The 24,243-nt window shown below is 38.1% G+C and overlaps 1 protein-coding gene across 3 annotated transcripts in view; it reads left to right on the top strand.

The window, feature by feature from the left end:
- The window catches only part of Metap1d (methionyl aminopeptidase type 1D (mitochondrial)), an 86,621-nt gene that overhangs the window by 39,636 nt on the left and 22,742 nt on the right, over positions 1–24,243 (top strand). Inside the window, exon 2 of one of the 3 annotated variants that reach the window (XM_005393223.2) lies at positions 10,890–10,978. The exons of the other annotated variants lie outside the window; for them this stretch is intronic. Within the exon in view, the coding sequence (XP_005393280.1) occupies positions 10,954–10,978 (25 nt within the window). The 5' untranslated portion in view covers positions 10,890–10,953. The remainder of the gene's footprint in view (positions 1–10,889; positions 10,979–24,243) is intronic. 3 annotated transcript variants of the gene reach the window in all.

The raw sequence follows: 24,243 nt of genomic DNA, 5'->3' as shown, positions 1-24,243 counted from the left end.
CATCATGCTGCTACATGTGTAAACCTGCGTGTGTGTGCATGCATGTGTATATGTGTGGTGGCATCATGCTGCCCCGTCTGTAATCTGCTACTTGGTTTTTCATTTACCAATAATACCATGGTCATCTCTGACAGGAAGACTTGTAAAGAAAAATACATTTGTTTTGCTGTGTACCGTGACAGGTTTAGATAAGTAAAAATTTGAAGCAATGGAGGAAAAATCTCTAAGTGAAAAAGGAAAGATAATGCCTGTTTTTAATGTCCACTATAGATATGAATTCAATTTAATAATTTAACAACATTAAAATATATTGTGACCCTGTAATCCTTGCTACTTGAAAGGCTAAAGGATGAGGATTGCAAATTTCAGGAAGCCTGAGCAACTTCGCGAGATCCTGTCTCAAAATAAAAAATAAGAAGAGCTGGAAGTGTAGCTCAGTGATAGAGCATCCCTGGATTTAATCTCCAATACTGCCAAAAAAAACAAAAACAAAACAAAAAAAACCAACACTATTTAGGCTGCAGGTGTGGTGCAGTGGTAGAGCGCTTACTTGGCAGGCACAAGGTCCTGGGATTCCTGGCACTGAAAAACAAACAGAAACCAACAAAAAAGGAATTCTAACTTGATACTGGACTTTCTCACAAACTTACGATTAGTGTGCTATTTTAATCATATATTTATTGTTGAAGCAACTTTTAGTCTTATATACAGCACAGCCTGAACAAAGTTAGAAACTAGAAGAATAAAAATCCAACAGGCAATCTGTGGTCAAACTGTTAACAAACCAGGGAAGATTCAATCAAATCACACAGAATGTGTTACCTTTCAAAGTACAGTTTACTACTGCTAGTAATTATAAACGTACTCATTTATTTACGCAAATAGCAAAATCTCAGAAGTGGCCTATATGTCCATCAGCAGATGAATGGATACTGAAAATGTGATATTTATACACAGTGGAGTACTACTGTGTGATAAAAAAGGGTAAATAGTTCATTAATAGAAAAATGGAGGCATCTTGACACCATGACATTTAGTGAGATAAGTCAGACACAAGCTTAAATATCACATGATTTCTCTTACATGAGAAACCCAAATTATAAATAAAGAACAAAATAAAAGATAGGTAACAGGAAGTAGGGAGACAGATCTGTTTCAAATGGGAAGGGGACTAAGAGGGAGGAAAAGACAAGGAGGGGATGAAAAAGAATTGAGATGTGTTGTGTACGTGTACCAACTCCCCACTCTATGTGTAATCAGTATATACTGCAAACATACTAATAAAAAATAAAAATTTGAAAAAATACTACATTCTTTTTTTGTTTTTTAGTGTTGAGGGTTGAATCCAGGGCTTTGGCACTGAGCTACATCCTCTCAGTGCTTTTTATTTTTTGCGGCGTGTTTTTGCTAAATTGCCCATGCTGGAGTAGAACTTGTGATCCTCCCGCCCCATCCTCCCAGAGTGCTGGGATTATAGGCATGTACCACCATGCCTGGAAAATTTTTGAGACAATACACCTAAAACTTCCTGAACTATATAAACTCCAGCATCTTTTAGTTCTTGCCCATGTATGAAACCTAAGCAAGTGTGACTAGGAGATGCTGTCTTTATTACAGGGAAGCGAGAGAGAGTCTGTGCTTTCTGGTCTCAGAGTGCCCACAGTATGAGTAGCTATGGTCAAACAAACATGTTCCAAAGCAGCACGTGAATGGAAAAACGAGAATAGCTACCTCAGTTTGTAAACCCTGATGTAGCTCATTCTTCAGACCTTGTTTTTTTTATTTTTTAAAATGTATTGCAGAAGTGGAAATGAACTACAGTAGGCACAAAATAGAGAGATGTGACACAGTAACGCTGCTGTGTTGGAGGAGGGATGCCCATCTTAGAACCCCCGCTTGCACCCTAAACCCGTGAGCCCTGGCCTCAGCCTTCAGCATTTGAAAGTTACCTTTCCACATTCAGACCCTTGATGTGCTTCTGGTTTTGTAGTGAAGTCATGAGTAGTGGTAGCGCCGCCAGCAATTACCTTTCTGCCTTTTATCTTAAGTTGAGGATGCTAGAGCAGCATCAATTAGCAGAAAATAATTCTAAGGAAGTCTTTCATTTAATTTTCTTTTATACTTTAAAATGAAAATAGATTTAGTTTCTCCAAGTATTTAATTGTATGTGATCCATTTGTTAAAGAATATCATATTTCTACTATCAAAAACACACCCATATATGTAGAGATGTGTGTGTGTGTGTGTGTGTGTGTGTGTATGAGTGTATCTGACATTAGAAACATGTTCCTATTGCCCAGTTTTAAGAAAATGCTTTCAAGATTAAAGACGGAATGATAATTTAGGAATATTTTAAGTGTTCATCTTTTTCAAAAATTCATAGTTCAGGGCCTGAGATACAGCTCAGCAGCACAGCACCTCCCTGGCAAGTGCAAGGTCCTGAGTTCGATTCCTGGTACCAAAAAGAAAAAAAATCAGAAATATTTTATTGGAAGAGAAGACTAAATGTATTTGTAACTTTCCCCAAGCTTTGTATTTAAACAGCAGATTAACAACTGGTATAATTTAATGACTAAAAAGGTTTATTGGCCCCAAGCCATCTCAACTAAAATTTCCAATTACTAGAATTATTTCTTTGGCTAAAGAGAATATCACCATTGAGTCTTACCTTAGTAGAAGTAATTCCTACTGTGTTTTGCAAAGAGTGCATTAGAAGAAATGAGTTGGGCTGGAGTTTTGTTGTGTTTCATTTTCAGACAAGGTCTCACTATGTAGCTCGGAGTTAGAGTTATGACCTTGAACTTTCAATCCTCCTGTCTCAGCCTCCTGAGTTCTGGGATTACAAGCATGTAACACCATGCCTTTCATTTGGGTATGCTTTAATAGTCTTGGTGAAGACCCCAGAGGAAGAGGAGAAGGTAGGATCTCTTGGTGGAAGAAGAGGAAGCTACTCCCTGCCCCAGCTCCAAAAGAAGGCTTTAGGCCAGTGATGGCGAACCTTTTAGAGACCAAGTGCCCAAACTGCAACCCAGAACCCACTTGTTTATCAAAAAGTGCCAACATTGCAGTTAAACCTGAATACTGAAGTTTTAGTTTAGAAAAAAGCAAGTTGTACATTAATATCTTTTGTCTTAAAAGAAAAATAACAGGAGTGCCATTTGCTGGGCACCACTGCTTTAGGCTGTGGGAAAGTCAGGCAAAACCTTTACAATTATGAAATGCTCACTTAGAGAGGAGTTTATTTAAAGCTAGTACTATAGTCATCTAAATTGTAAAATGGATATTATATAAGATGGAAGAGGCCATTTTTTGAGCATAATATCAAAATGTTTTCAAAATAATTTGGCACCTTCACTTTTTCCAGCCTGGGAGTGCATTCCACAAATAGTCTAGTTGAAGTCTTGGATGGCTTCTTGGCAGGAATACAAGGTGGCTTTATATAGCTCATCTCTGATGCTTTCACTGAGTGCCTGAAAGAAAAGGGAGGGTCTGTGGACTTTGATTAAAATAAGGAAGTAACCCAGTGACTTAAACAAGCACATTGTGGAATTTGAATGGTAAAAAAAGCCCTCTGTCATTGATTTTTCAGCCATGGGAATAACCAGTTGCTTGTTGTGTGTTTTGTCAAAGAGCCTAGGCCATTTGGTCAGCCTGATGGTTACCTGCTGCCTCTTTTATAGCCTCAGTGTCCTTTGTTGTTGCCCGGCTGGTCAGACATGTGTAACAGTGCCCTAGGGCACCGGTGTGCCCTGGGGGGGCTAAGTGCTGCCAGATGTAGGGAGCAAGGGTTGATTCACATGCCCAGAATTTCAATAGCTAATTTTACCTGTTTTCTTTTGGTTTTAGGTTTCATTCTTAAAGAAAAATCCATTTGGAGTTGGGTTTTCCCCTCTTTAAATTGTAGTCTTATCTTGTTACCTCTAATCTCCCAGCCCTATCCCACATTCAAAAATGAAAGTATGGGGATAAAAGAATGGAGGGGACATGTGATTTATTAAATCTGGGTGATTAGTATTTCTACCTTGTGATAAAAATTAGTCAAAGATACAAGTAGTGAATTCCAGAGTGTGAGAAATGGTAGGGACAAATAAATATCTGTGACAAATAAATTACAAGGAAAACAAGACAAAGGAATTTATTAAAACTGCCATATGAAACACGTCAATCAAATGCAACCAACCTTATTTATGTCCTGTTTAATCAACAATCTGTTTAATTCTTAAAAATACAAAAGGAGGGTATCTGAAGACTTATCAAATATTTGATGATCCTAAGGAATTACTATTAATTTTTTTAAGGAATGATAATGTTATGTTAAATTGTTTTTAAAAATCTTCCTCTTTTAGATATACTGAAATAAATATTCATAAATGAAATTATATGATTCTAGGATTGGCTCCAAAATAATTTAATGGGGAAGGGAAATGGTTTTAGCTGAAACAAGGTAGGTCAGAGTAAATAGCTGAACTGACTTTGGGGTACCTGGGGGCTTATCATATTTATCTGTCTACTTTTGTGAGTATTTGACATTTTCAGAAAAAGGTTTTGTGGTTGTTATTTTTTAAATAGACTAAGGTTTAAAACCCAGATTTTCCACTTGTACTTTTATGGTCTTGGACAAGTTCTGTAACCTCCTTGAGCTTCAGCTTTGTTATTTTGGGATTTTTTTTTTTTTTGCCTGGAAAATAAGTACAAGGTTATTGTCCAGTTTACCTTACACAAATTGTTAGACAAAATTAGGTAACGCATGTGAGGTTTCTTTCTAAATTACTACAAATATGTCAGTTATGCTGTTATAAAGTTCTCAAAAGGAAAAAAATAATTCTCAAAGGGATAGTTTTCTTGGTGAGAAAATTTAGTCGCTTTTTCTTTGTGAACAAGCATTATAGTTGTTCTAGCTATCAATTGAATATCAATTAAAAAGGTCTGGAATAAGGTTAAAGTCACGAGCCACAAAGGATATTTATTAACTAGCTTGTAATAAGAGAGTATTTCAAGAATTCATTTTTAAAATTTGCAAATAGAATTTCTTGTGGCCTACTCAATTAAATACAGCATAACCAACTATGCTATTAATGTTTTCCCTGTGTATTGGTGTGAATTATTTCTGATTTATTTTCCTTGTTTTAAAAAATACTTGAATTTAAAGTAATAATAAATATTTTAAATTTCTTGCATCATGATATACAGGCCTGATTACTAGAATACTTTGATTGTTTTTTAGTTCTAGCTTTCTTTTTACTTTTCTTTCTTCTTCCTTCTTTCTAGTATTTTGTTGTGAAATATGTAGAAAGAAAATGTGTAAAACAAATGTACATTTTAAAAAAAATTTTAGAGAAAAAAAGTGACTTATTTTAGTTTATCTAGCAGTTGACTGACAAAGCCAAGATTCAGTCCAGGTTCTGTTTAAAAAAAACTGCTCAAGTTTACTGCCGTGCTAGCTAGATACTTTAACATTCAGTGGAAGACTGGATCACAACTTCAAAGGAGGACATTTAAACCAGAGGAATCAACTTAATGCATGCAGCTCATCAGAACCACTGTACATTGCCTAGAGGTGCAGCTCAGCGGCAGAGCACCTGCCCTGCATGCCGGAGGCCCTGGGTTGCATCCCCAGCACTGTAAAAACAAAATAAGAAACAAAAAACTCAGTGTACAGCAAACCAGAACGTTTCTTTTATTGCATTTCAGGCAATAGCTGCCCATGTCCCTCTGAAGGAAGCATGCGCCATCTAAAGATTTTCAGGTTTAAATGTTTTTGGCTCCATGTCACATTCAACCCCAAACAAAACAAGACCAAACCAGAAGCAGCCCTCCGCATGGCCTGTTTCCATCTGGGGCCTTTGGTGAAGCACAGCCTTTAGGAGGAGTCTGCTGAGCACCCTGGAAGGCTGTGTTCTCCTGGCTGCAGCTGGCACCATTAAGCCTTAAGCATGGGTTTCTTTGGGAGGCTGAGGCAGGAAAATCATAAGTTCAAGTCCAGGTTAGGCAACTTAGTGACTTACCAAAACCCTGTCTCAAAATAAAGAACAGGAGAAAGGACTGGGGACATACCTGATTTCAATCCTCATTACAGACAAAAAAAGGTTCACTTATGCTTTAAAGAAGCAAACAAACTATACAAGTGTTTAGTTAGGTTTTTTGATTATTTCCTTGGTGAGAATTTGCTGTATTCCTTAAGCAAAATTCTCTCCCCAGACATTTAGACAACGGTACAGTTTAATAAATGAATGTAAAACAAATACATACTGATGTAACTGCATATGAGGTACGATAGAAAAAAATGGTGTTTAAATTTTTAAAAATTATTACAGTAAAAGATACATTGCCATTAATCCCTCACAAAATATTCCCCTCTTGCCAGGCATGGTGGCACACACCTGAAGTCCCGGCACTCGGGAGGCTGAGGCAGGAGGATTGCTGTGAGTTTGAGGCCAGCCTGGGCTGCATAGTGAGTTCAAGGCTAGTCTGAACTACATAGCAAGACCTGACTCAAAAAAACAAAAATAAAAAATAAAAAATACTCCCCTGTCACTTCAAGCGTACTTATTCCATCAATCTTGCCACTTTCTGAAGCGGTTCTAAAAGTCTTCTTTCATGAATGTCTTTAGTTATGCTGTCATGGCAGCCTCGATGGTCAGGATGGATTAAAAGTGTTTACCTTCCATAGTCGTTTTTACTTTGAGGAATAGCCAGAAGTCACACAGTGCCAGGTCCAGTGAGTAAGGTGGATGAGGACACGCTGTAGTGCTTTCACAAGCCTGCCATTCCGTTGGACGATACACAGCAGTCACTTTCACTGTGTTTTTGATCATACCCTTTTTAAAAAATCTCATGAAAGACTTTCAGAATGTTTCAAAAAGTGGCAAGAACCATGGGATGAGTGTGTTTGAAGCGAGAGGAGTATTTTGAGGGGAATAGTGACAGTATATCTTTTATTATAATAATTTTTAAAGTTTAAACATTTACTTCCTTTTTGATCACATCTTGTGCTCATATAAAAGGAAAAACAGCACATTGCCAGCACTTCAGTCCGCCTCTGCATGTCCCTTGCCAGTCTGAACCTCTGCCCTCCCTCGGGTGACCCCTTGAGCAGTATTTTCTTCTTTGCTTTGCTGTCCTTTACTGTCTCAGCCCCTACATGCAGATTCCTGAACATTGCTTCTATATGTTAAAAATCTATCCGTACTACTCCCTGTAATTGTAGTTCATTCATTTTGGTTGCCATATAGTCTTCCATTTTAGAAATTTACCATAATCTGTCCATCCTATAGTGCTGATGGACATTTGGTTGTTTCCACTTTTTCCTGTTACAGGCATTCTTCTGTGTGTCTTTTGGTACATCTCTATGTATGTCTATTATGTATGTGCTTCAGATAGAACTTGTGACTTTATACTGACAAACAGTTTTCCAAAGTGGTTATACCAGTAGACACTCTCCAGCAGAATTTAAATTCTTACTGCCCCACATCCTTACCTGTACTTGATATTGTCCGACTCTTTAAATGCTTTCTTTTAAAATATTATTAGTAAAGCAACATAGACAAAATAGCTCACTGTTGTCTATTACTCATGTACTTGTAACTTAAAAATCTGGATTTTACTTGAAGACTGTGGGGGGGGTTATTTCAGAAATTCTATAAACTCCTGGTGATTTATGTCTACTTGCTCAATTACATTTTCCTGTGTAGCAAATACTACTCCAGAGATCAGGGAAAAGTAAAAGTATAGCTTTAGAAAAGCAGAGAGCATTTTTGTACTTTTTCACTCATTGTGATATTCAACATGTAATGAGTTACAGCTCGTCTCACTGTTTACTGTGTGCCTGGTATTGTGCTAGTGAGAACTTCTTATGCAAAAACTTATTTTATCTGTATAACTTTTCCACCATTTTTTAATAGATGAAGAAACTGAAGCGTGAAGCAGTTAAGTAACTTGCAGAAGGTTGTCAGGTAGGAAATCAGCGAGTGAGAGCTGAAGCTACACAGCCCAGTTCCACTGACTCCATCTGAGTTATGAACACCTGACCATCTTCGTGAGCTCTGGTCAGAGTGACATCAGTCCTCCAGAGCCGCCGTGTTTCCTCCCAGTGGCTGTACTGGGGCTTGAAGTGTTCTCTGTATTACACAGTGCTAGGTAGTCAGTCAGCAGGACTATGTAAACTTCAGCAAGTGGATCCTGGCTTTGGGGCTTGTATGGGTGTTATAGGAAGGGGTGGGAATTGGCTCTCTCCTCTCCTCTCCTTTCTTTTCCTCCTCTCCCCTCCCTTCCCCTCCCCTCCCCTCTATTTCCTTCCCCTCCCCTCCCCTCCCCTCTCTTCCCATCCCCTGTCCTCCCCTCTCTTCCCCTCCCCTCCCCTCCCCTCTCTTCCCATCCCCTGTCCTCCCCTCTCTTCCCCTCCCCTGTCCTCCCCTCTCCTCCCCTCCCCTCCCCTCTCCTCTCCTGTCCTCTCCTCTCAAGTTTTCAGGGACACTCAGCCTCCATCCTCTTTCCACCTGAGTTTGGAAGGAAGAGGCTGAGAATGCTTGGAAACTGCAAAATGAACTTTTTGCTTTTCCCAATTGTCTGACAGTAGGGGACATTTTTCCTTGAAACTACTGTAAGGACTGGAGAGTAGCTCAGTGATAAAGTGCTTTCTTACCATGTCCTGGGTTCAGTTCCAAGTACAAGAAAAATAAGAAGAAAAAAGAGAGAGAGACAAAGCAAGTAAGAAAGAGAAAACGTGTTGTAAATGGCCGCAGTGCTCTCTGTAAAAAACCAGTAACATTGCTAAAATATAGACTTGCAGCTGAAGTGCTTCTTAATTTGTTGTTTTCTTTGCAAATGTATAGAATTTCAGTTATCTTATGGATAAATGGGCTACCCTAAGAACATAGCCACATTGTTTATGTGGGAAAATGTATTCTAAATCATTAAGAGCCCGTATGTATCTTGGTGTGGAACCGACTTTATTCACAATATAGATCACTGACTGCCTGAATAGCCCTCTGCAAGCAAACTGCACAGTACCACCACTTTTTTGATGGCAAACTGGAAAACATCTCTAATAAGATAATCATTTTCTACAGACACTGTGGACTGGAACTAAATTTTAATTAGCAAAAAATAGTTTTCTTTAAATCATAGCGATACATAAATTCATCTGTTTTTCATTTGTCACATATGGGTTTTTATTTGTCAGTGTCCCTAAGACATTGAAGCATACTAATGTAGCTACCTAAACCACATGTAGATCTTCAGGCTTGTGTGGCAGAAGGAATGATAATTGTGATCTGCTTCAGGCTATCGGGTAGAATAATTCAAAAGGAAACATGCGTTACTAATACGAAGCGCTCATAAATTCTCAATGTCAGTTTGCCACTTGCGCAGTCAGGCTGGTTGGCTAGAGGCAAAGAGACTAGGGTTACATAATATTTATGAGGCCTGAAGTCAGCCATCACCAAGACAAGTGTTGCCAGACTTTGAGACTACTCATGAAAGTGAGCGTCGCGTCGCCACAGCGGTGGGCAGAGAGCGGCATAGATTTGATCATGGTGAGGCACTGGGTGTAAGTGTAAATTCTGTCCGTTTAGCTCACTGCTGCCTCCTTTGCAGGATTTCTAGCCTTCCTGTTTTATACTTAACAGAGAGGCCCCAGCCATTCTGTAAGAATCTGCCCAAAGGTTTTATAACACAGACACTGAGATGGAACTTCCCTCGCTCTGCAGTGTTTCCCGGCCCTTTTAGTGTTGAAATTTGTGGTGACTTCTTGTCTCACTGTAGTCATCACAGTGGCCAACCCCAAACCCTTTCAGACCACACCCAGCCAGTGCCTTAGAACATACTGCGCTCAGAAACACTCAAGTAGCCAGAGCCAGGCTCCCTTTTGGCCCCTAGTGTGCTTTAGGAGTTTGTCTTGTACAGTGTAATGAACAGCTGTAAGCCTGGGCCCCAGGACTCCTCCCAAGAAGCATGTGTGGCCATGAACTGCAGATTAGAACTGTGTGAACAACTGTACGGTTTCTGCCATCCATAAACAATATTCCCGAGCCATGTGTGGTGGCACACCTTTGTAATCCCAGCAGTCAGGAGGCTGAGGTAGTAGGACTGCAGAGCTCAAGGCCAACCTGGGCTACATACATAGTGAGTTCAAGTCCAGCCTGAACGACATAGTGAGACCCTGCCCCCCAAAACAAAAAAAGACACACAGCAGGGGGAGGGGGAGGGGGAGGGGGAGGGGCAGGAGGAAGAAAGGGAATGGAGGGAGGGAGGAAGGAGGAAGAGGAGGAAGGGGAAGAAAGGAAGAAAGAGAAGGAAAAGATGAACAACTAGTTCTGTGGTCTAGAACTTCTAACTTACAGTCCAGATGCCTGGTGCCCATTTAAATGCCTTGTTTTTCCACATATAAACAGAGTGTCCCAGATTAAAAAAAAAAATCTTCCATTTCCAACACCTCTTAGGTTCCAGTTCTAACACCTCTTTCTTTGGGAAAATGAATTTTTAAGGTGCTGCATCAAATACTTTCAAATTTTCATATAACTGAAAAATTCAGATCTAGGTAAGATGGCAGAAAAGGGTATAGTGAAGTCAGTCCTCCATGCTGTTACCTGTGAAAATATTTTTAAAGGGAAAAATTGCTTCTGTCAACTACTGCATATAGTACATGATTTTCCAAACTAGGTGGCTTCAGACGTAGGGATTCTGAAACCCAAGGAGGAAAATGTATCAGGAGAGCATTGGCTCTAAGGCAGCAGTAGGGAGCGCACCCTGTTCACATCCATAGTTCAAGCTGCATTGCTATTCCTGGGGGAGATCACACTAAATAGGAGAGGATCCCAGGAGCTGGAGCTGTACGGGAGGCCTGCCTGGCAGGCTGGCTAATTCGTTTTTACTTTTTTTCTTGTGTACAGTTCTTGGTGCCTTTCACTGGTAAAAGACCAGAGGGGATTTTGGACTGGATTGTCCTTTACCTTCATGCCCTCCTGTGTGCCAGCCACAGGTAAGCTAGAAGTGCTGGAGGAGCACGGGAGGAGGCCTAGGATGCGAGGCAAGGAACACTAAAAGAGCCACCTGTGCGCTCATCATTAGCTAAAAGCATGAAGGTGTGTGCTCTCGCCATCGAAGGGAAGCTCTGAAACCACCATAGAGATCATGTCCGTCTCTGTTTCTTTGTCAGAGACAACCAGCCCGACCTAGACACATAATCTGAAACACAAACACTACTGAGCTGTAAAAGTTGAGGAAGTGTAGAATAAGAATAAGAAATCTAAAAAAAAATCTCACTGCTCCTGGTGAAGATTAGGCTGTCCCTTTTTTTTGAAAGAAATACTTTAAATATAAAACCTTTCCCTCCCTTGATCTGCTTTTTTGGGGTCCCTTTGCTTTGCCAGCACTGCCAGCACCTGTTAGTCCACCCAGCCTAGCAGCCGTATTTGGGAAGAAGGAAATGATGTGCTGGGAGAGGCGGAGTGTGAAGGGATGAGGTGGCAGTGGGCGGGGGGTCTGTTTACTCCGGTTGGTTGCAGCTCACGCCTCTCCAGGGAGAACGTGTGTGAGTCTGTGGGTGTGCTGACTTTTGGTATATTCAGGAGCTCAGACATAGGACATTGGAGCATTCAGTTGTTTGTTTTTTTTTTTTCCTGGTACCGGGAATCAAACTCATGACCTCGCACTTGACAGGCAGGTGCTGTGCCACTGAGCTAAATCTCCAGCCCTGGAGTATTCAATTTTTAAGATGTAACTTTTGAAAAGAAAATTTAAGGTTTTAAAGAGTAATACTGTATAAAAATTACTGTACATGTAATAGAATCATATTTCATTACAAAATTTCCACTTATAGTAACAGCTAAGAAGACACAATTCCTAGGAATAGACAAATAACAGGAAATGGATGCATGCACACATGGTGTTACACACCTGTATCCCAGCTACTTGGGAGACTAAAGTCAGAGGATTAAAAGTTGGAGGCCAGCCTCAGCAACTAAGCAAAATTTTTAAAAAATAAAAAAAGAAATAGGGATGTAGTTCAGCATTGGACCTCCCCTGGGTTCAGTCCCCAATACTGCCAAAAAAAAAAGTACAGGACCTGTATGAAGAAAGCATAGCTGGGTATGGTGCTATAATCTCAGCACTCTGGGAGGCTGAGGCAGGAGGATCACAAATTAGAGCTAAGCCTGGGCAGTTTAACAATTTAGATTCTGTCTCAAAAAAAATTTAAGCCAGGCATTGCAGCTCACGTGTGTAATCCCAACACTCAGGAAATTGATGCAGGAGGATTACCATGACTTTAAGACCAGCCTGGGCTACATAGTGAGACCCTGTCTCCAAAACCTAACCAACTAACTAATAAAATAACTAAATAAATAAATAAATAAATAAATAAAGTGACTGGGGTAGCTCAGTGCAGAGGCCCTGAGTTCAATCCACAAAATAACAACACCCATAAAATCCCACATCATTAGGTCTCTACTGAGGGACATGACTATACTAACTGTGAAGACCTCTCGTAAATAAGACAATTAAATTTTGGTTTTGTTTGGGTTTTTTTGAGGCAGGGTTTTACTTATGTAGTCCAGGATAGCCTTGAATTTGAGATTCTCGTACCTCAACCTCCTGAATTCTGGAATTACAGGGAAGTGCCACCGTCCCTTGCTTTGACATTTTTATACAGAGTCAGCCCCCAAAAAACAAAAATTATACACACTTCAGGAAAAGGAAAATAATAACTGTCTAGAAGCTAATGGCCACCACCTTCAGCACCTCTTGTAATTGTAAAGGCCAAAGGTAACTTGTATTCATCTCATGATATCTCAATAAATTTAGTATTAAAATATCTGTACAATTTTTTTCTTTTTCTGAAGTGTGAATACTTATTTTGGTGGCCTCTGTAGTTAAAGAGTCATATTCTCCTTTGTGTAATCCATAAATCCAGTTGTATGGCCCAACTTTAAACATAGTTGAAATGCAAAGAGCAAATAAAAAATATCGTGCATAAAAATTTAATGTTTCTAGTTTGCAGGACACTTTTAAAAATAAGTTAGATTAAAAAAAAAAACAAACCCAAGAGGCCTAACTGGAAACTTCATAAAACAATATACAAGTAAACATAGGAAAGAATCTTCAACCTCAGTCATATTTGATAAAAATAAATAAAAGCAAGAGACCACCCATGTGCTAGTTTCATAAATCAGAAACAAAACAAAATAAGTCCTGGGCTTCCATAGACCGGGGAGCATTCTGTGTGGTTTCAAGACAGGGCAGAACACATGCACTGGCGAGGATGGCCTGGGAGAGAGGGTTCCCAGGGAAGAAGTTGGTGGATGAAGGCTTCTTCCCAGCTGCCCCAGCCTCAGCGAGGGGCTGTTGGGAGGGATGTGATGGTGTGTGACTTCCCTCCTTTTATTGGAAAGCACGTAGTTGAAAAGGAACAGCATGGCAGCGTGGTTCTCCCAGACAGTATTCTGGCAGGTTAACTAGCTATGAAAACCACATCACCTCTCATGCAGACCCAGGGCAGAAGGAAGAGGAAAGTGGACTTTCTGTTTGTAAATTTATATCACGGCTACTCCTCTTTAGATACTTTTTTGACTCGGAGCTGGGGAAGGGATTTGCAGCTATTTTAAAGGCCCCTTCTGTATGCACCCCCACCCCAACAGACACACACTGCTTGTCTTCTTTAAGTTTTATTCTTCTTGAATGGAAAAGATTTTCTTTTTTTTTTCTTTTAAAGAGAAAAAAAACAGGGGCTGGGGATTTAGCTCAGCAGCACAGCGCCTGCCTGGCAAGCGTGACGTTGTGAGTTTAATTCCTGGTACCAGAAAAAAAACCAAAAAAAAAAAAAAAAAAACAAATAAAAAAATAAAAAGAAAAAACAACAAAATAACAACAAAGACAAAAACAAAACAACACAAAAATAATAACGATACAGAATTTCAAAACCAGGTGATAGGAAATTAACAATGGTTGTTATATTACATATTGTTATCTTCAGCAAAGTTGCTCAGATTACCAGATGTAAGAATGCAAGATTGATCGAACAATTAAAGAGAATAAAAAATAATTTTAAAAAACATTAGAAACAATACAGAGCTTCACTAAACATGATGGTAGGAATTTAACAATGGTTGTTACATTGCATATTATTGTCTTCAAATTAGTTGTTCAGTTACCAGATATAAGCATGCAAAATTGGCCACAAAAAATTGAAGCATTAACCGTTCCTTTCAATAAAGCAATAGACATCAGTGGTACAATGATCCCAGCTATCCTTGCATGTACATATATATTTTTTTCCTTTCCTTCTTTCTTTCTTTTCTCCTTTCTCTCATCCCAGTTGTTCCTTCCCTTTCAGCAGTTCTTTCCCTTTCACAATATCTATTGTACCTTTGGCTTTTATTTACTCTTTCAGGTTCTTACACTAGGGAGACAATATGCTGTTTACACATGTGGGTCTGATTTACTCACATATGAGTATGGTCTCTAGTTATATCCAGGAAAAGGTTTTCATAGATTTCTTTTTTTTTTTAAATTATAATTTGGTATCCTGGACATCTGCCTCTGTGGGTGTTCACTTAGACTTGGAAAATAGAGCTAGGATTTTCAAGTGCTTTCTGAATAAATAATGGAACATATACTCAAAGTCTGTAACTCTTCCTTTTCCCTAAGCACATCCTAGATAACCCACCAATGGTGACTATCACTTGTGTGACTAGAGCCTCTAGTTTTAGTTTTGAAGGCTTTTCTTTCTTTTCTTCTTTTTTTTCATTCTAGCTGTCTGGATGATTAATGTGACTAGGAAGATACTGTTGACCCATTTAAATCATGTCAAACAATATCCACTGCTCATCTACATAATGAAATACACACTAAATATTACATCTTAAGTGTGGGAGCCAGAGAACTACAAAATAATGTTTTACTCATTTGTTATAAAATAAGATAGATGACGTTGGATCTAACTATAGCATTAAACATTACTACTATTCAGTAGTAATTGTCAGCAAAAATCACTTATAAGCCAAAACAAGAAAAAGCATTTCTGCTTTAGTAGTTAATTAGAGGAAGTAGGAGTGATTGTATGTACCAGTGTGAGTTTAAGAAAAATCTTTCTGTCAAAGTGTGTTTTAATATCACTTGACTGTTACAAGATTCATTGTAAATAGTTCAGGTTTTTTTTTTTTCAGTTACTAATCAGTGGTTGTGAAAATAACAATTTGACATTTTTATCGTAGTTTCATTAAGTTGCTCTTTGAATAATTTTAAAGACAACTAATTTGTATTTGAAACTATTTTGATCAATGCTCTGATAACAAGGATAAGCTTTGACAGCTTTTGAAGCAGTTAAATTGTGTAAGGACATCATTTGCGCGGCATTTCAGTAAATGCAAAATTTAAAGGCCCTGAATTTAGGCTATCAGGTTTCCATGGTTACACCTTTCCCGAGTTATTTTGTGTATTGTGTAAATAGGTCTGTGAGTCACTGATAATTATTTGTTTTTTTGTTTGTTCTGCTGGTAATTCTGTGTTTAGCTGAGTCTGATACAGCTCACACCGTGTGCTTTGGTTTATGTATATTTTAGTGTTTGTGATTGACAGTGATGGAGCATTTCGTATGGAGTGCTTGCCTTTTTTGTCATAAATGATGTATGTTAGTAGTGCTTGAAATGTAAATAAGTTCTTCTTGTATTGCTGTTTAATAAACAGGAGTTTTATGCAAAGAAGACTTCTTGGTACATTTAAACAATAAGGTTTGGTGAGCTCTAGAATATTTCTATTAAACAAATTTTATACCAAGACAAATATGTTTAAATTCTTACCAGTTTTAACTTACTGAGGTTACCAAGGACAACATAACAGTTTATGACTAAGTACTACATTGGCTGTGTACTGTTTAGTACAAAATAAAAATAGTAGCATTCTAGAGTTAGAAATGTAGCTCAGTGGTAGAGTGCTTGGACTTGCCTACCATGTAGACATGTGCCGTGTCTTGGGTTTGATCCTTCGTGCCCTCCGCCAAATAAAACAATATTCTGATTTAATTCTTTTTTTTCCCCTGAGGTACTAGGGACTGAGTCCAGGGTCACTCAATCACTGAGCTACATCTCCAGACCTACCCGCCTGCCTATGTGTCTGTCTGTCTCTCTACCTACCTATATATTTATATTTTGAGACAGGATCCCGCTAAGCTGCCCAGGCTGGCATTGAACCTGCGCTGTACCTGCTTTAACTTCCATAGTGGCTGGGACTACAGGCATACACCACATGCCTGGTGCGAGTTTAACTCTTAATAAATTTTGTGTATGAGGGCCCGGGTGTATAGCTCAGTGGTAGAGCACCCGCCTAGTGTACCTGATGGCCAGTATCCAATCTCAAGCAGCATCCTCCCAAAAAGATGATGAGCTTTATTTACAAGGAATGTCTTCAGTGCAAGGTAGAATATTTCTAAAATGTAGTTTCTCCCATCCTACCCTTGGTACAACTTAAAAACTGTTCTGTATACTAATGTGGTTAGAAGGGTATGATTCTTGAAAAAAGCCAGGTTCTTTTATGCCTGCGAAAGAAGGAGGAGATTTTCCTTAGATCTTACCATCACCATACTAGCAAGGCTGTATCAGGAATTCTCAGCAAAACATCAAAATTAGGCTGACTTCAAGCCTTCTCTCAATACATGACAATCAGGAGATGCTGTGTAGTTTGTAAAGTGTTTCTACATCTGCAGTCTTACTTGATGGTCGCGCTGTGATGAAGTTAGGAGAGGCCTAGTGCTTTAAATATGACTGTTATGTAGCAGTCGGGTACCCAGACTAGGAGCTCAGGCATTACTTTGTGAGTTATCCAGAAGCACATTTTAAAGTTCACATTGACAAGGAATGTCTTTCTGCCTACTGATTAGTCCATTTCAGAGTGACTGCCTCCAGTAGGCAGGTAACCAGTAATAGTATTTACCATTTATTAAGGGCTTGCCTTATACTGCTTTCTTTCTATCAGATCATGCAGTTCTTGTAGCAATCCTGTGAGAAAGTATCATTTCTTTTTTTTTTTTTTTGGTTTTTCTCCGGTACCCGGAACCGAACTCAAGACCTTATGCTTGCCAGGCAGGCGCTTTGCCGCTGAGCTAAATCCCCAGCCCCGAGAGTATCATTTCTATAATAAATGAGGAAACTTAAGTTTAGAGAATTTAACTAACCAGTCCAGGTAAATCAATGAATACTCAGAGAAGAAACACCGATTTAAACAAGAACTCAGATATAATTAGGAAGACACATCTTTATAATTAGGAAATCCTCTGGTGCGTTCACAGCAAAGTTTAAAATGTTTTAAATTCTAACTGTTTCCTTCATTTTACCCAAAAGTGGTTGTGTTTTACTAGGCGTTTGGGGGTTGGTTTTCATTTCACAACAGCCTGCTAAAAGTGAAGCTCAAAAAGTATTCAGTATACTTATCATTAGACAGTAAATATGTCTCAAGCATTTTAAATATCAGATACTTCAGTACTGTAACAGTATTGACATTAATCTAACAAAAAGACATGATGAATTTGTCATTACACTAAATGTGAATAACTTGAGTCATCTAAGGTTTTCAGGTAGCATTGTATTTTCAGATATGAGGCACAACCTGCCATATTTAGATAAAACACACGTTTTGTTGTTGGTGGTGGTAGTTTTAATTAAAAAATAAATAGTTAAGCATTTGTATCTTTAAGAAAAAGAAAACAAAAAGAAGGGCCAGATTTTGAACAGGCTTCTGTGGAATTTACCTTTTAAGTCTGTATCATTTTAATACATTGAATTTTTTACATTAATGCCTAAAGGTATAGAATAATTATTCATATGGGTGACCAAGTCACCTAGTTTAACTGAATATATAATTATTATGGTAACATAACTATAGCAAGTCCAAAAGGCTGCCTTCAGAAAATTTGGAGCTTTTACTAAAAAAGGCTACTATGTATTCTCTCTTCATTTTTCTGGTTGAAAATAACTTCCTGATGAGTAACCTTGGCTCTATTGTCTTGACTCTGTGTAATCTCAGCTGCAGAAGCCTGAAAATACATTGTTTTCCTGTAGCTTTGGCTTTCTCGTTTGAGTTGTGGTTATTAACCTGCCTACCTACTTACCACTCCTATTGCTTGGTTATGTGACAGAAACAAAATTCCCAAGATTGTCAAAATAATACCCGTAAGATTTTTATTAAAATGTTTTCTTTTATTTCATGGCTTTCATTTGAAGTTGTACAGTGAAGACATCCTCAGGAATATTTTTTTTTTCAAGAATGTATTAGATGTAGTGTTTGAGGGGATGTTTTTTGTATGTGGTATTGCTACTACAGTTTTGATCAAAGCTTAGAGCAGTTGTATCCTTGTTTGTTTATGCACCAATAACTTTAAATAGTTCATCAACAAATAAATAAAGAAATGGAAGGTAGAAAAGAAGGCACACACCCAAAAGTATATCTATGTCAAGCTCCACACAGAACTCAATTGACACTGTTATAAAGTGAAGACTAAACTATGGTCTTTTCAATTGAAAATATTATTTAAAGCCATGTCTTTGATCATCATAAGCTATAAGTCCCCGTATATTCTGTTATGGGGTATTTTAATCCAAAATAACTAATACTTTGAGTACTATCATACATGACAGTAGTATTTATGAGAGTTGTATTTTTTTAAGAATTAAAGACTTTCTTACTGTATCAGCTTAAAAAAAACCATGATATTTTGATATCGATGTGCTCTGAAATTGAGTTCCATGTGTGATTTCTGTGAAATTGCTCTTTCTGGTTCCTATTTGTGTGCTTTAATATAAAATTGTTCTATTTTCCTCTTCTTAAGCCTTAAGTGTGTGAGGTAACAGGAGTGTTTCTTTTAAGAGACTTTGGAAAGTTGAAATTTGCCAGATGTTCCATGCTAACGTAGCAGTGTACACTCCCTGTGTACCAGGACTGGGTGAAATTCTTCCCTTTTACTTTGACAGAACGTTTGGCTTGAGTTCATTTTGGTGTTGCGCTGCTACTCCGATCAGAGCTTGTCTTTTATTTGGTATTTAAGTTATATTATGGCATCCAGAAAATCTGGCAAAGAAAATGATATTTTGGTGACATTTTTCACAGGGCTCAACTGGAATGAATTATTACATTTTAACCACAGCTCTAATAAACAGCTCCTTTATTTCCCCTAGAAGGATACAATATTTCTTTGTCCAAGAAGTTGCCTGAGTATATGTATTGTTGAAGTGCTAAAAAGCTGCTTTTCTCTAAACTTTAGCTGTGGGATATACTAAGCATATACTACTGTATTTCACTATGATGTAAATGTTCTCTTATTATAAAAATGAATTTAGATTTAAATTTTGAAGTAAATATTTTTATCTTAAATGAAGAAATTTTTACAACAGTCTTTTTTCCTCGTGCAATGCAGTCATTTCTATGTAACGTCCACTGGTCCACCAAACGATCTGCTTTTAGTTTTATACTGTGAGTCCTTACTATAATCTTTGGCAGCCTTCCCCCACCTACAGTTGGGCTGGTGTAAAATAGTTTGTTTCCTAGGCCCACAAACATGAGTCCACATTATTAAGTAGGAAGGTTTATTGATCTGTGTTTCCAGAGTAGTTTGGGGTATGTTTCTTGCCCCAAGAAGAGTGGAATACTTCTTTTCAAATATATATAGATCCTTGGGTTCTGGTGGTATACATTAATGAATAATCACAAATAGTCAAATTCAGCTTTTGTAAAGACATAAAGTGAAGTATTCTCCTGAACCATTTCTGAGCTTGTCATTGATATTATGCTCTATCCCTTGCTGTTGATACATTTTTTTAAAAGGAGGAGGGATGTAGCATGGAGCCAACTTCCTGATGGAGCCTTGGGGGAAGGTCATGTTTTGCTCTGACCTGGGCACCATTCTTGAATGTTATTATTATGGGAAGAGGGTTTCCCCGAGGCTACCACCCTTCCTTCCCCTGCCTGTGCTCTTAAGTATGACTGATTTCCAGTTCTTCTTTGCTAGAACCAGGACTCCCTGGCTTTGGATTACGACTTCATGATGAGTTCTGACACCTACAGGCTAGTGTCTGTCTCCCCTTCACCTGGCCACTTAGGTTTATTAGTTGTGACCAACTCTGTTTTGGTGTTCAAATGATGCATCCTCGTAGAAATCGCCAACTTAGAATATTAAGCAACGAGGATGCTATTTTAGCATAAAAGTGTATGGCTTTTATTTTTTACAACCTAAATACATTACACATTCGCTTTTTAGTTCTGTGGAATCTTTATGACTATTGTAGTAGTCTTAGCTATAAATAACTACAAGGACAGTACTGTTGGATGTCAAGTAGAATCTTTATTTCAGACAAATATTTGTACCAGTATATGTTCCACTCAACTATGTGCTTTATTTTGAACATTAAAGAAAATGCTTGTTTTCCAACACCTGCTTACCAACTGCGCCTGTATGCTCTTTAGAAATGTTTAATAAACATTGTAGCTTTATCATCCAAAGGCAGTTCCAAGTGCTGTTAATTAAGCCTCAGAATGGTTCTTCTAGGTTTATGAAACAGATCTAGTCTTCTCTCTGTAATGGCATCTTAGCTTGAAATCCAGGAAGCAGTGGTGTATGGTGTCCATATCCATGATTTCCTGAGCTGCAGAAAAAGTGTGGAAAGCATCTGGGGAAAAGGAGGCTCTTTACCAGCTTGTTTCCTGTAAGTTCAATTGGAAGACCTTGTCTGTGCAAATAGATTTCAAAATAGAGCCTGCCCTTTGACTGTCTCCATAATTACATGGCTCGCTCTGTATTTTATTTGGCAGCCAGAGCAGTTAACCCCTGGAAGGAAGGGCCTGATGGCATGCCCAGCTTGGCTTCCCAGACATGTCCATGGGAATGAATAAACCACTGTTTGGAGAAGCCCACAGCTAAAAACACACTTAGAAGAGTCTTTAATGGAACTGAAACTCTTTGGAAACAGATTTAATAATGTTTATTATGATTGGTTAAAAAGCTTAACTTTGTCCTTAGTGTGTGGATTGTTGAACAATATTGTTTTTAAAAAATTGGGATTTAGGGGAGTTCCTTGTTGCTTTGATGTAATCAACATCTGTCAACAGAATGAATTTGCTTTTGTTTAGTTTCAAGGGGCCTTGTCCTTCAGCTTCGAACAATCAGTGTCTGCTTCAGCCTGGGGCATTCCCTTGTTGTGTGTTTTATTTTTTCATTTTTACTTTTTCCTCCAACAAACGTACAGGTTATTTCTTGTGAAATGTGAGCTTCTCTTCTGCTTTATAGCTGCCTTGAAATGGGAAGGAACATTACTCACTTACTTTTGAAACACTGTACATTTTAGTACTGGATTAGAAAAATCAGTAAAAGAGTTATACTGAGTGATGCAGACTATTTAATTTTTCTTTTGCAACGTTTGCGCAGGTTATGAAATCTTTCAAGCAGACAGCATTGCAGGTCAAGAAATCTACGGTGTAGATGCATTTGCGGTGTTCTCTTGGACTTGAAGCAGGAAACGCTCTGTAAGAGCTGGTGCTCCTACTCTGGGTAATTGATGGGAGTTCATGAAGTGTGATCTTTCCGTGGTTCCCAGTCAGCACTTTGAAAATGTATTCCTAGGGTACAGTCTGTTCTGAGCCTACTGCAGAAAGCAACTTTACTGAACAGTAAAAAATATATCAGATGCTTATCACAAAATAAGTTGCTTTAGGGGGAGTTAATATATTATTTAAGCAAATCTTTGGTTTAAAATTAAAATTGTCAATGCGTGTAAGAGCCATATTTAAAAACGAATTAACAAAACATTTTCTCTCTTGGTAATCATAAATCATTTAAATCTGGCAAGCATTCTTCCCTTCATCCAAAATAATTGCCTCCATTTGTAAAATCAATTAGATGTTAATATGCTATAAATAATAGTTTTGTTACTAGACTTTGGCATTTGCTGATCATTATGAAAAAATATATCCACTAAGACATTTTACAGGGTGTCTTTTAAATTACATATTATCTCTGGTTGACATTGTTAGCTAATACAAAGTAGTGCCAACCTACTTTATTGTGTTGTTTTCTACCCAGATATTTGATCCCTTTGAAATACAGCGTAACTAAGGATTGATGGCCTGCTGCAGGGTGAAAGTGCTTCCCTGGAAACGTACAATGAAAAATATAGGTGTTGGTAGCCCACACTTGAGTACAAATGTACTTTGTTCAGTTTTACAACTGCTTAAAATAATAACCATTTTAAATGTTTCTTTGAAAGTTCATTCAGACCTCTCCCTTAAAAATACTTGTTGACCAAAAGAAAACTCACAGTTTCAAGGGTAAAATCAGCTTAATTAAGGGTCATTAGTAAAGGTGCACATAAAAACCCGGGGCTCAGTGGGTGAAATGGAAGCATTTCATTATGTGGTATAGAATGCATGAGCAGATAACAATTAAAATGGACCCTGAGTAAGAGGCCAATAAGTATAGGGCATGTTGTGTGTGGCAACATTAGTTATTTAAAATGTGCTCCTCCCTCCAGCAGACTTGAATTCTGCAGTCCCACCTTTCACACTTAATCTGTAAAGGGAAATGAAAGACAGCTTTTAGAAATTAGTGTTATTACCAAATATGAAAATATTTAAAACCATAACCTAGATTTACATTCCAAATACAAATCTAAAATATGAGAAATGTGCGGCAGGATCTGGAGGACATATAGCAATTTCAAGAGACATTCAGGCCTCACAGTGTGCTCCTCCATGGAGCGAAAGAAGCAGTTGCCTATAATTTTCAGTGTTCAGCTCAAACTAGGCTCTGATAGAATTTTATAACACCGAAAATAATTCTTATTATTACCTTTGATGACAGTAAATATTCTAGTATTCATAACAAATAACGTATAGATTTACTGCCTGCAAAAACCCTATATAGAGTTCCTGTTAGATAATCAACAATAACAACACTCTGTGATCATTGCTTTCAAGACCAAATTAGTACCAAGCAACCCCTTGCTGCTTTGGGCTCCCCTGCTACCCTGAGGTTTCTGATGATTTCCCACTGGCATCTCCTAAACTTCAGATTAGTCCACTTGCCACTTGTAGTAATTAGTACATACCTGCATCTTGTTTCCCCAAATAGCTATGCCAAAAGAGGGTGTACTGTCCATCCTCTGAATGACAATGCAGACCTATCTCTGAGGATGGTCATCAAGCACCAAATGAATGATATCACTGACAGGAGTAGCAAGTTGAAAGTTAGATATAGTTATAAAAACACTGCTTTTTCAAAGCAAAAAAATATATAGAAAACTCAACAGACTTTTACTACAATGCTTTATCTCTGTGTTAGGCATCCTTTCTATGACCCTGAATGTAGTACGGTATTTTAATTTTGCTCACTCTGCATTTGAAAATTTTAATTACAACTCATTAATTACAATGTGATAAACAAGACTGAGAGTCCCCTTTTTCCCTCCCCATGCTAATTGGAGGGCCACTCTTTTCTGAAGGTACCGTGACTTCAGCCCATTTCTTCATTTAACCTGTGAAAACAGTAGATTTTTTATTTTAGGTTTGTAATGAGTAGTTAGTGAAATAAACATTGCATTGTACCTTATTATCCTGTTATCTTGTGACAGCATATATAGAGTGTCTTATCAGATTGAAATAAAAGATTTCATTTCAAATACAAAAGTATCTTATGAAAGCAGAATTACTAAGAACCCTGCAGAGTCATAACTGTCAACAGATTTGCTGTCGTCAGCCTGTTTTTGATATTTAGAATTTTGCCATCCTGTTATGTGAGTGTGTGTGTATATGTGTGTGTGTGTGTGTATGTGTATGTATTGAGCCCATCATTTGGAAGAACAGGTACATTGGCAAAACTATTTTGTCCAAAAAGTATATGTCTTAAAAGCCTTATCCACTCATCCCAGTAGAGAGACCTTATGACTTCATACTTCAAGTTGAAGTACATAGAAAATATTTCCCCTATAATGACTGTGTACTTGAACTTGATAATACTGATAAAGATAGTTTCTCTTTCATATAATGTGTCACTGAAAAATCTTCGTAAGTTCTAAAATTGATCAGACACTACATAATCCCATTACCTCGGCTATAGCATGACAATCAAATGTTGCTGACTAGAGGCACAAATGTCAGAGCTGGTGGGACATCTAAGATAATAAAAGCCAACTTCCTTGTATTACGAAGGCTGTGTATCTCCATGGGTATCGTCTGTGAAGTGCTCAGCACAGATCTTGGCACCAGGAAACT

Source organism: Chinchilla lanigera, unplaced genomic scaffold (genome assembly GCF_000276665.1).
Source record: "Chinchilla lanigera isolate Chin_1 unplaced genomic scaffold, ChiLan1.0 scaffold00048, whole genome shotgun sequence".
Classification (NCBI taxonomy): Eukaryota; Metazoa; Chordata; class Mammalia; order Rodentia; family Chinchillidae; genus Chinchilla; species Chinchilla lanigera.
This window is presented reverse-complemented; position numbering and strand designations above follow the sequence as displayed.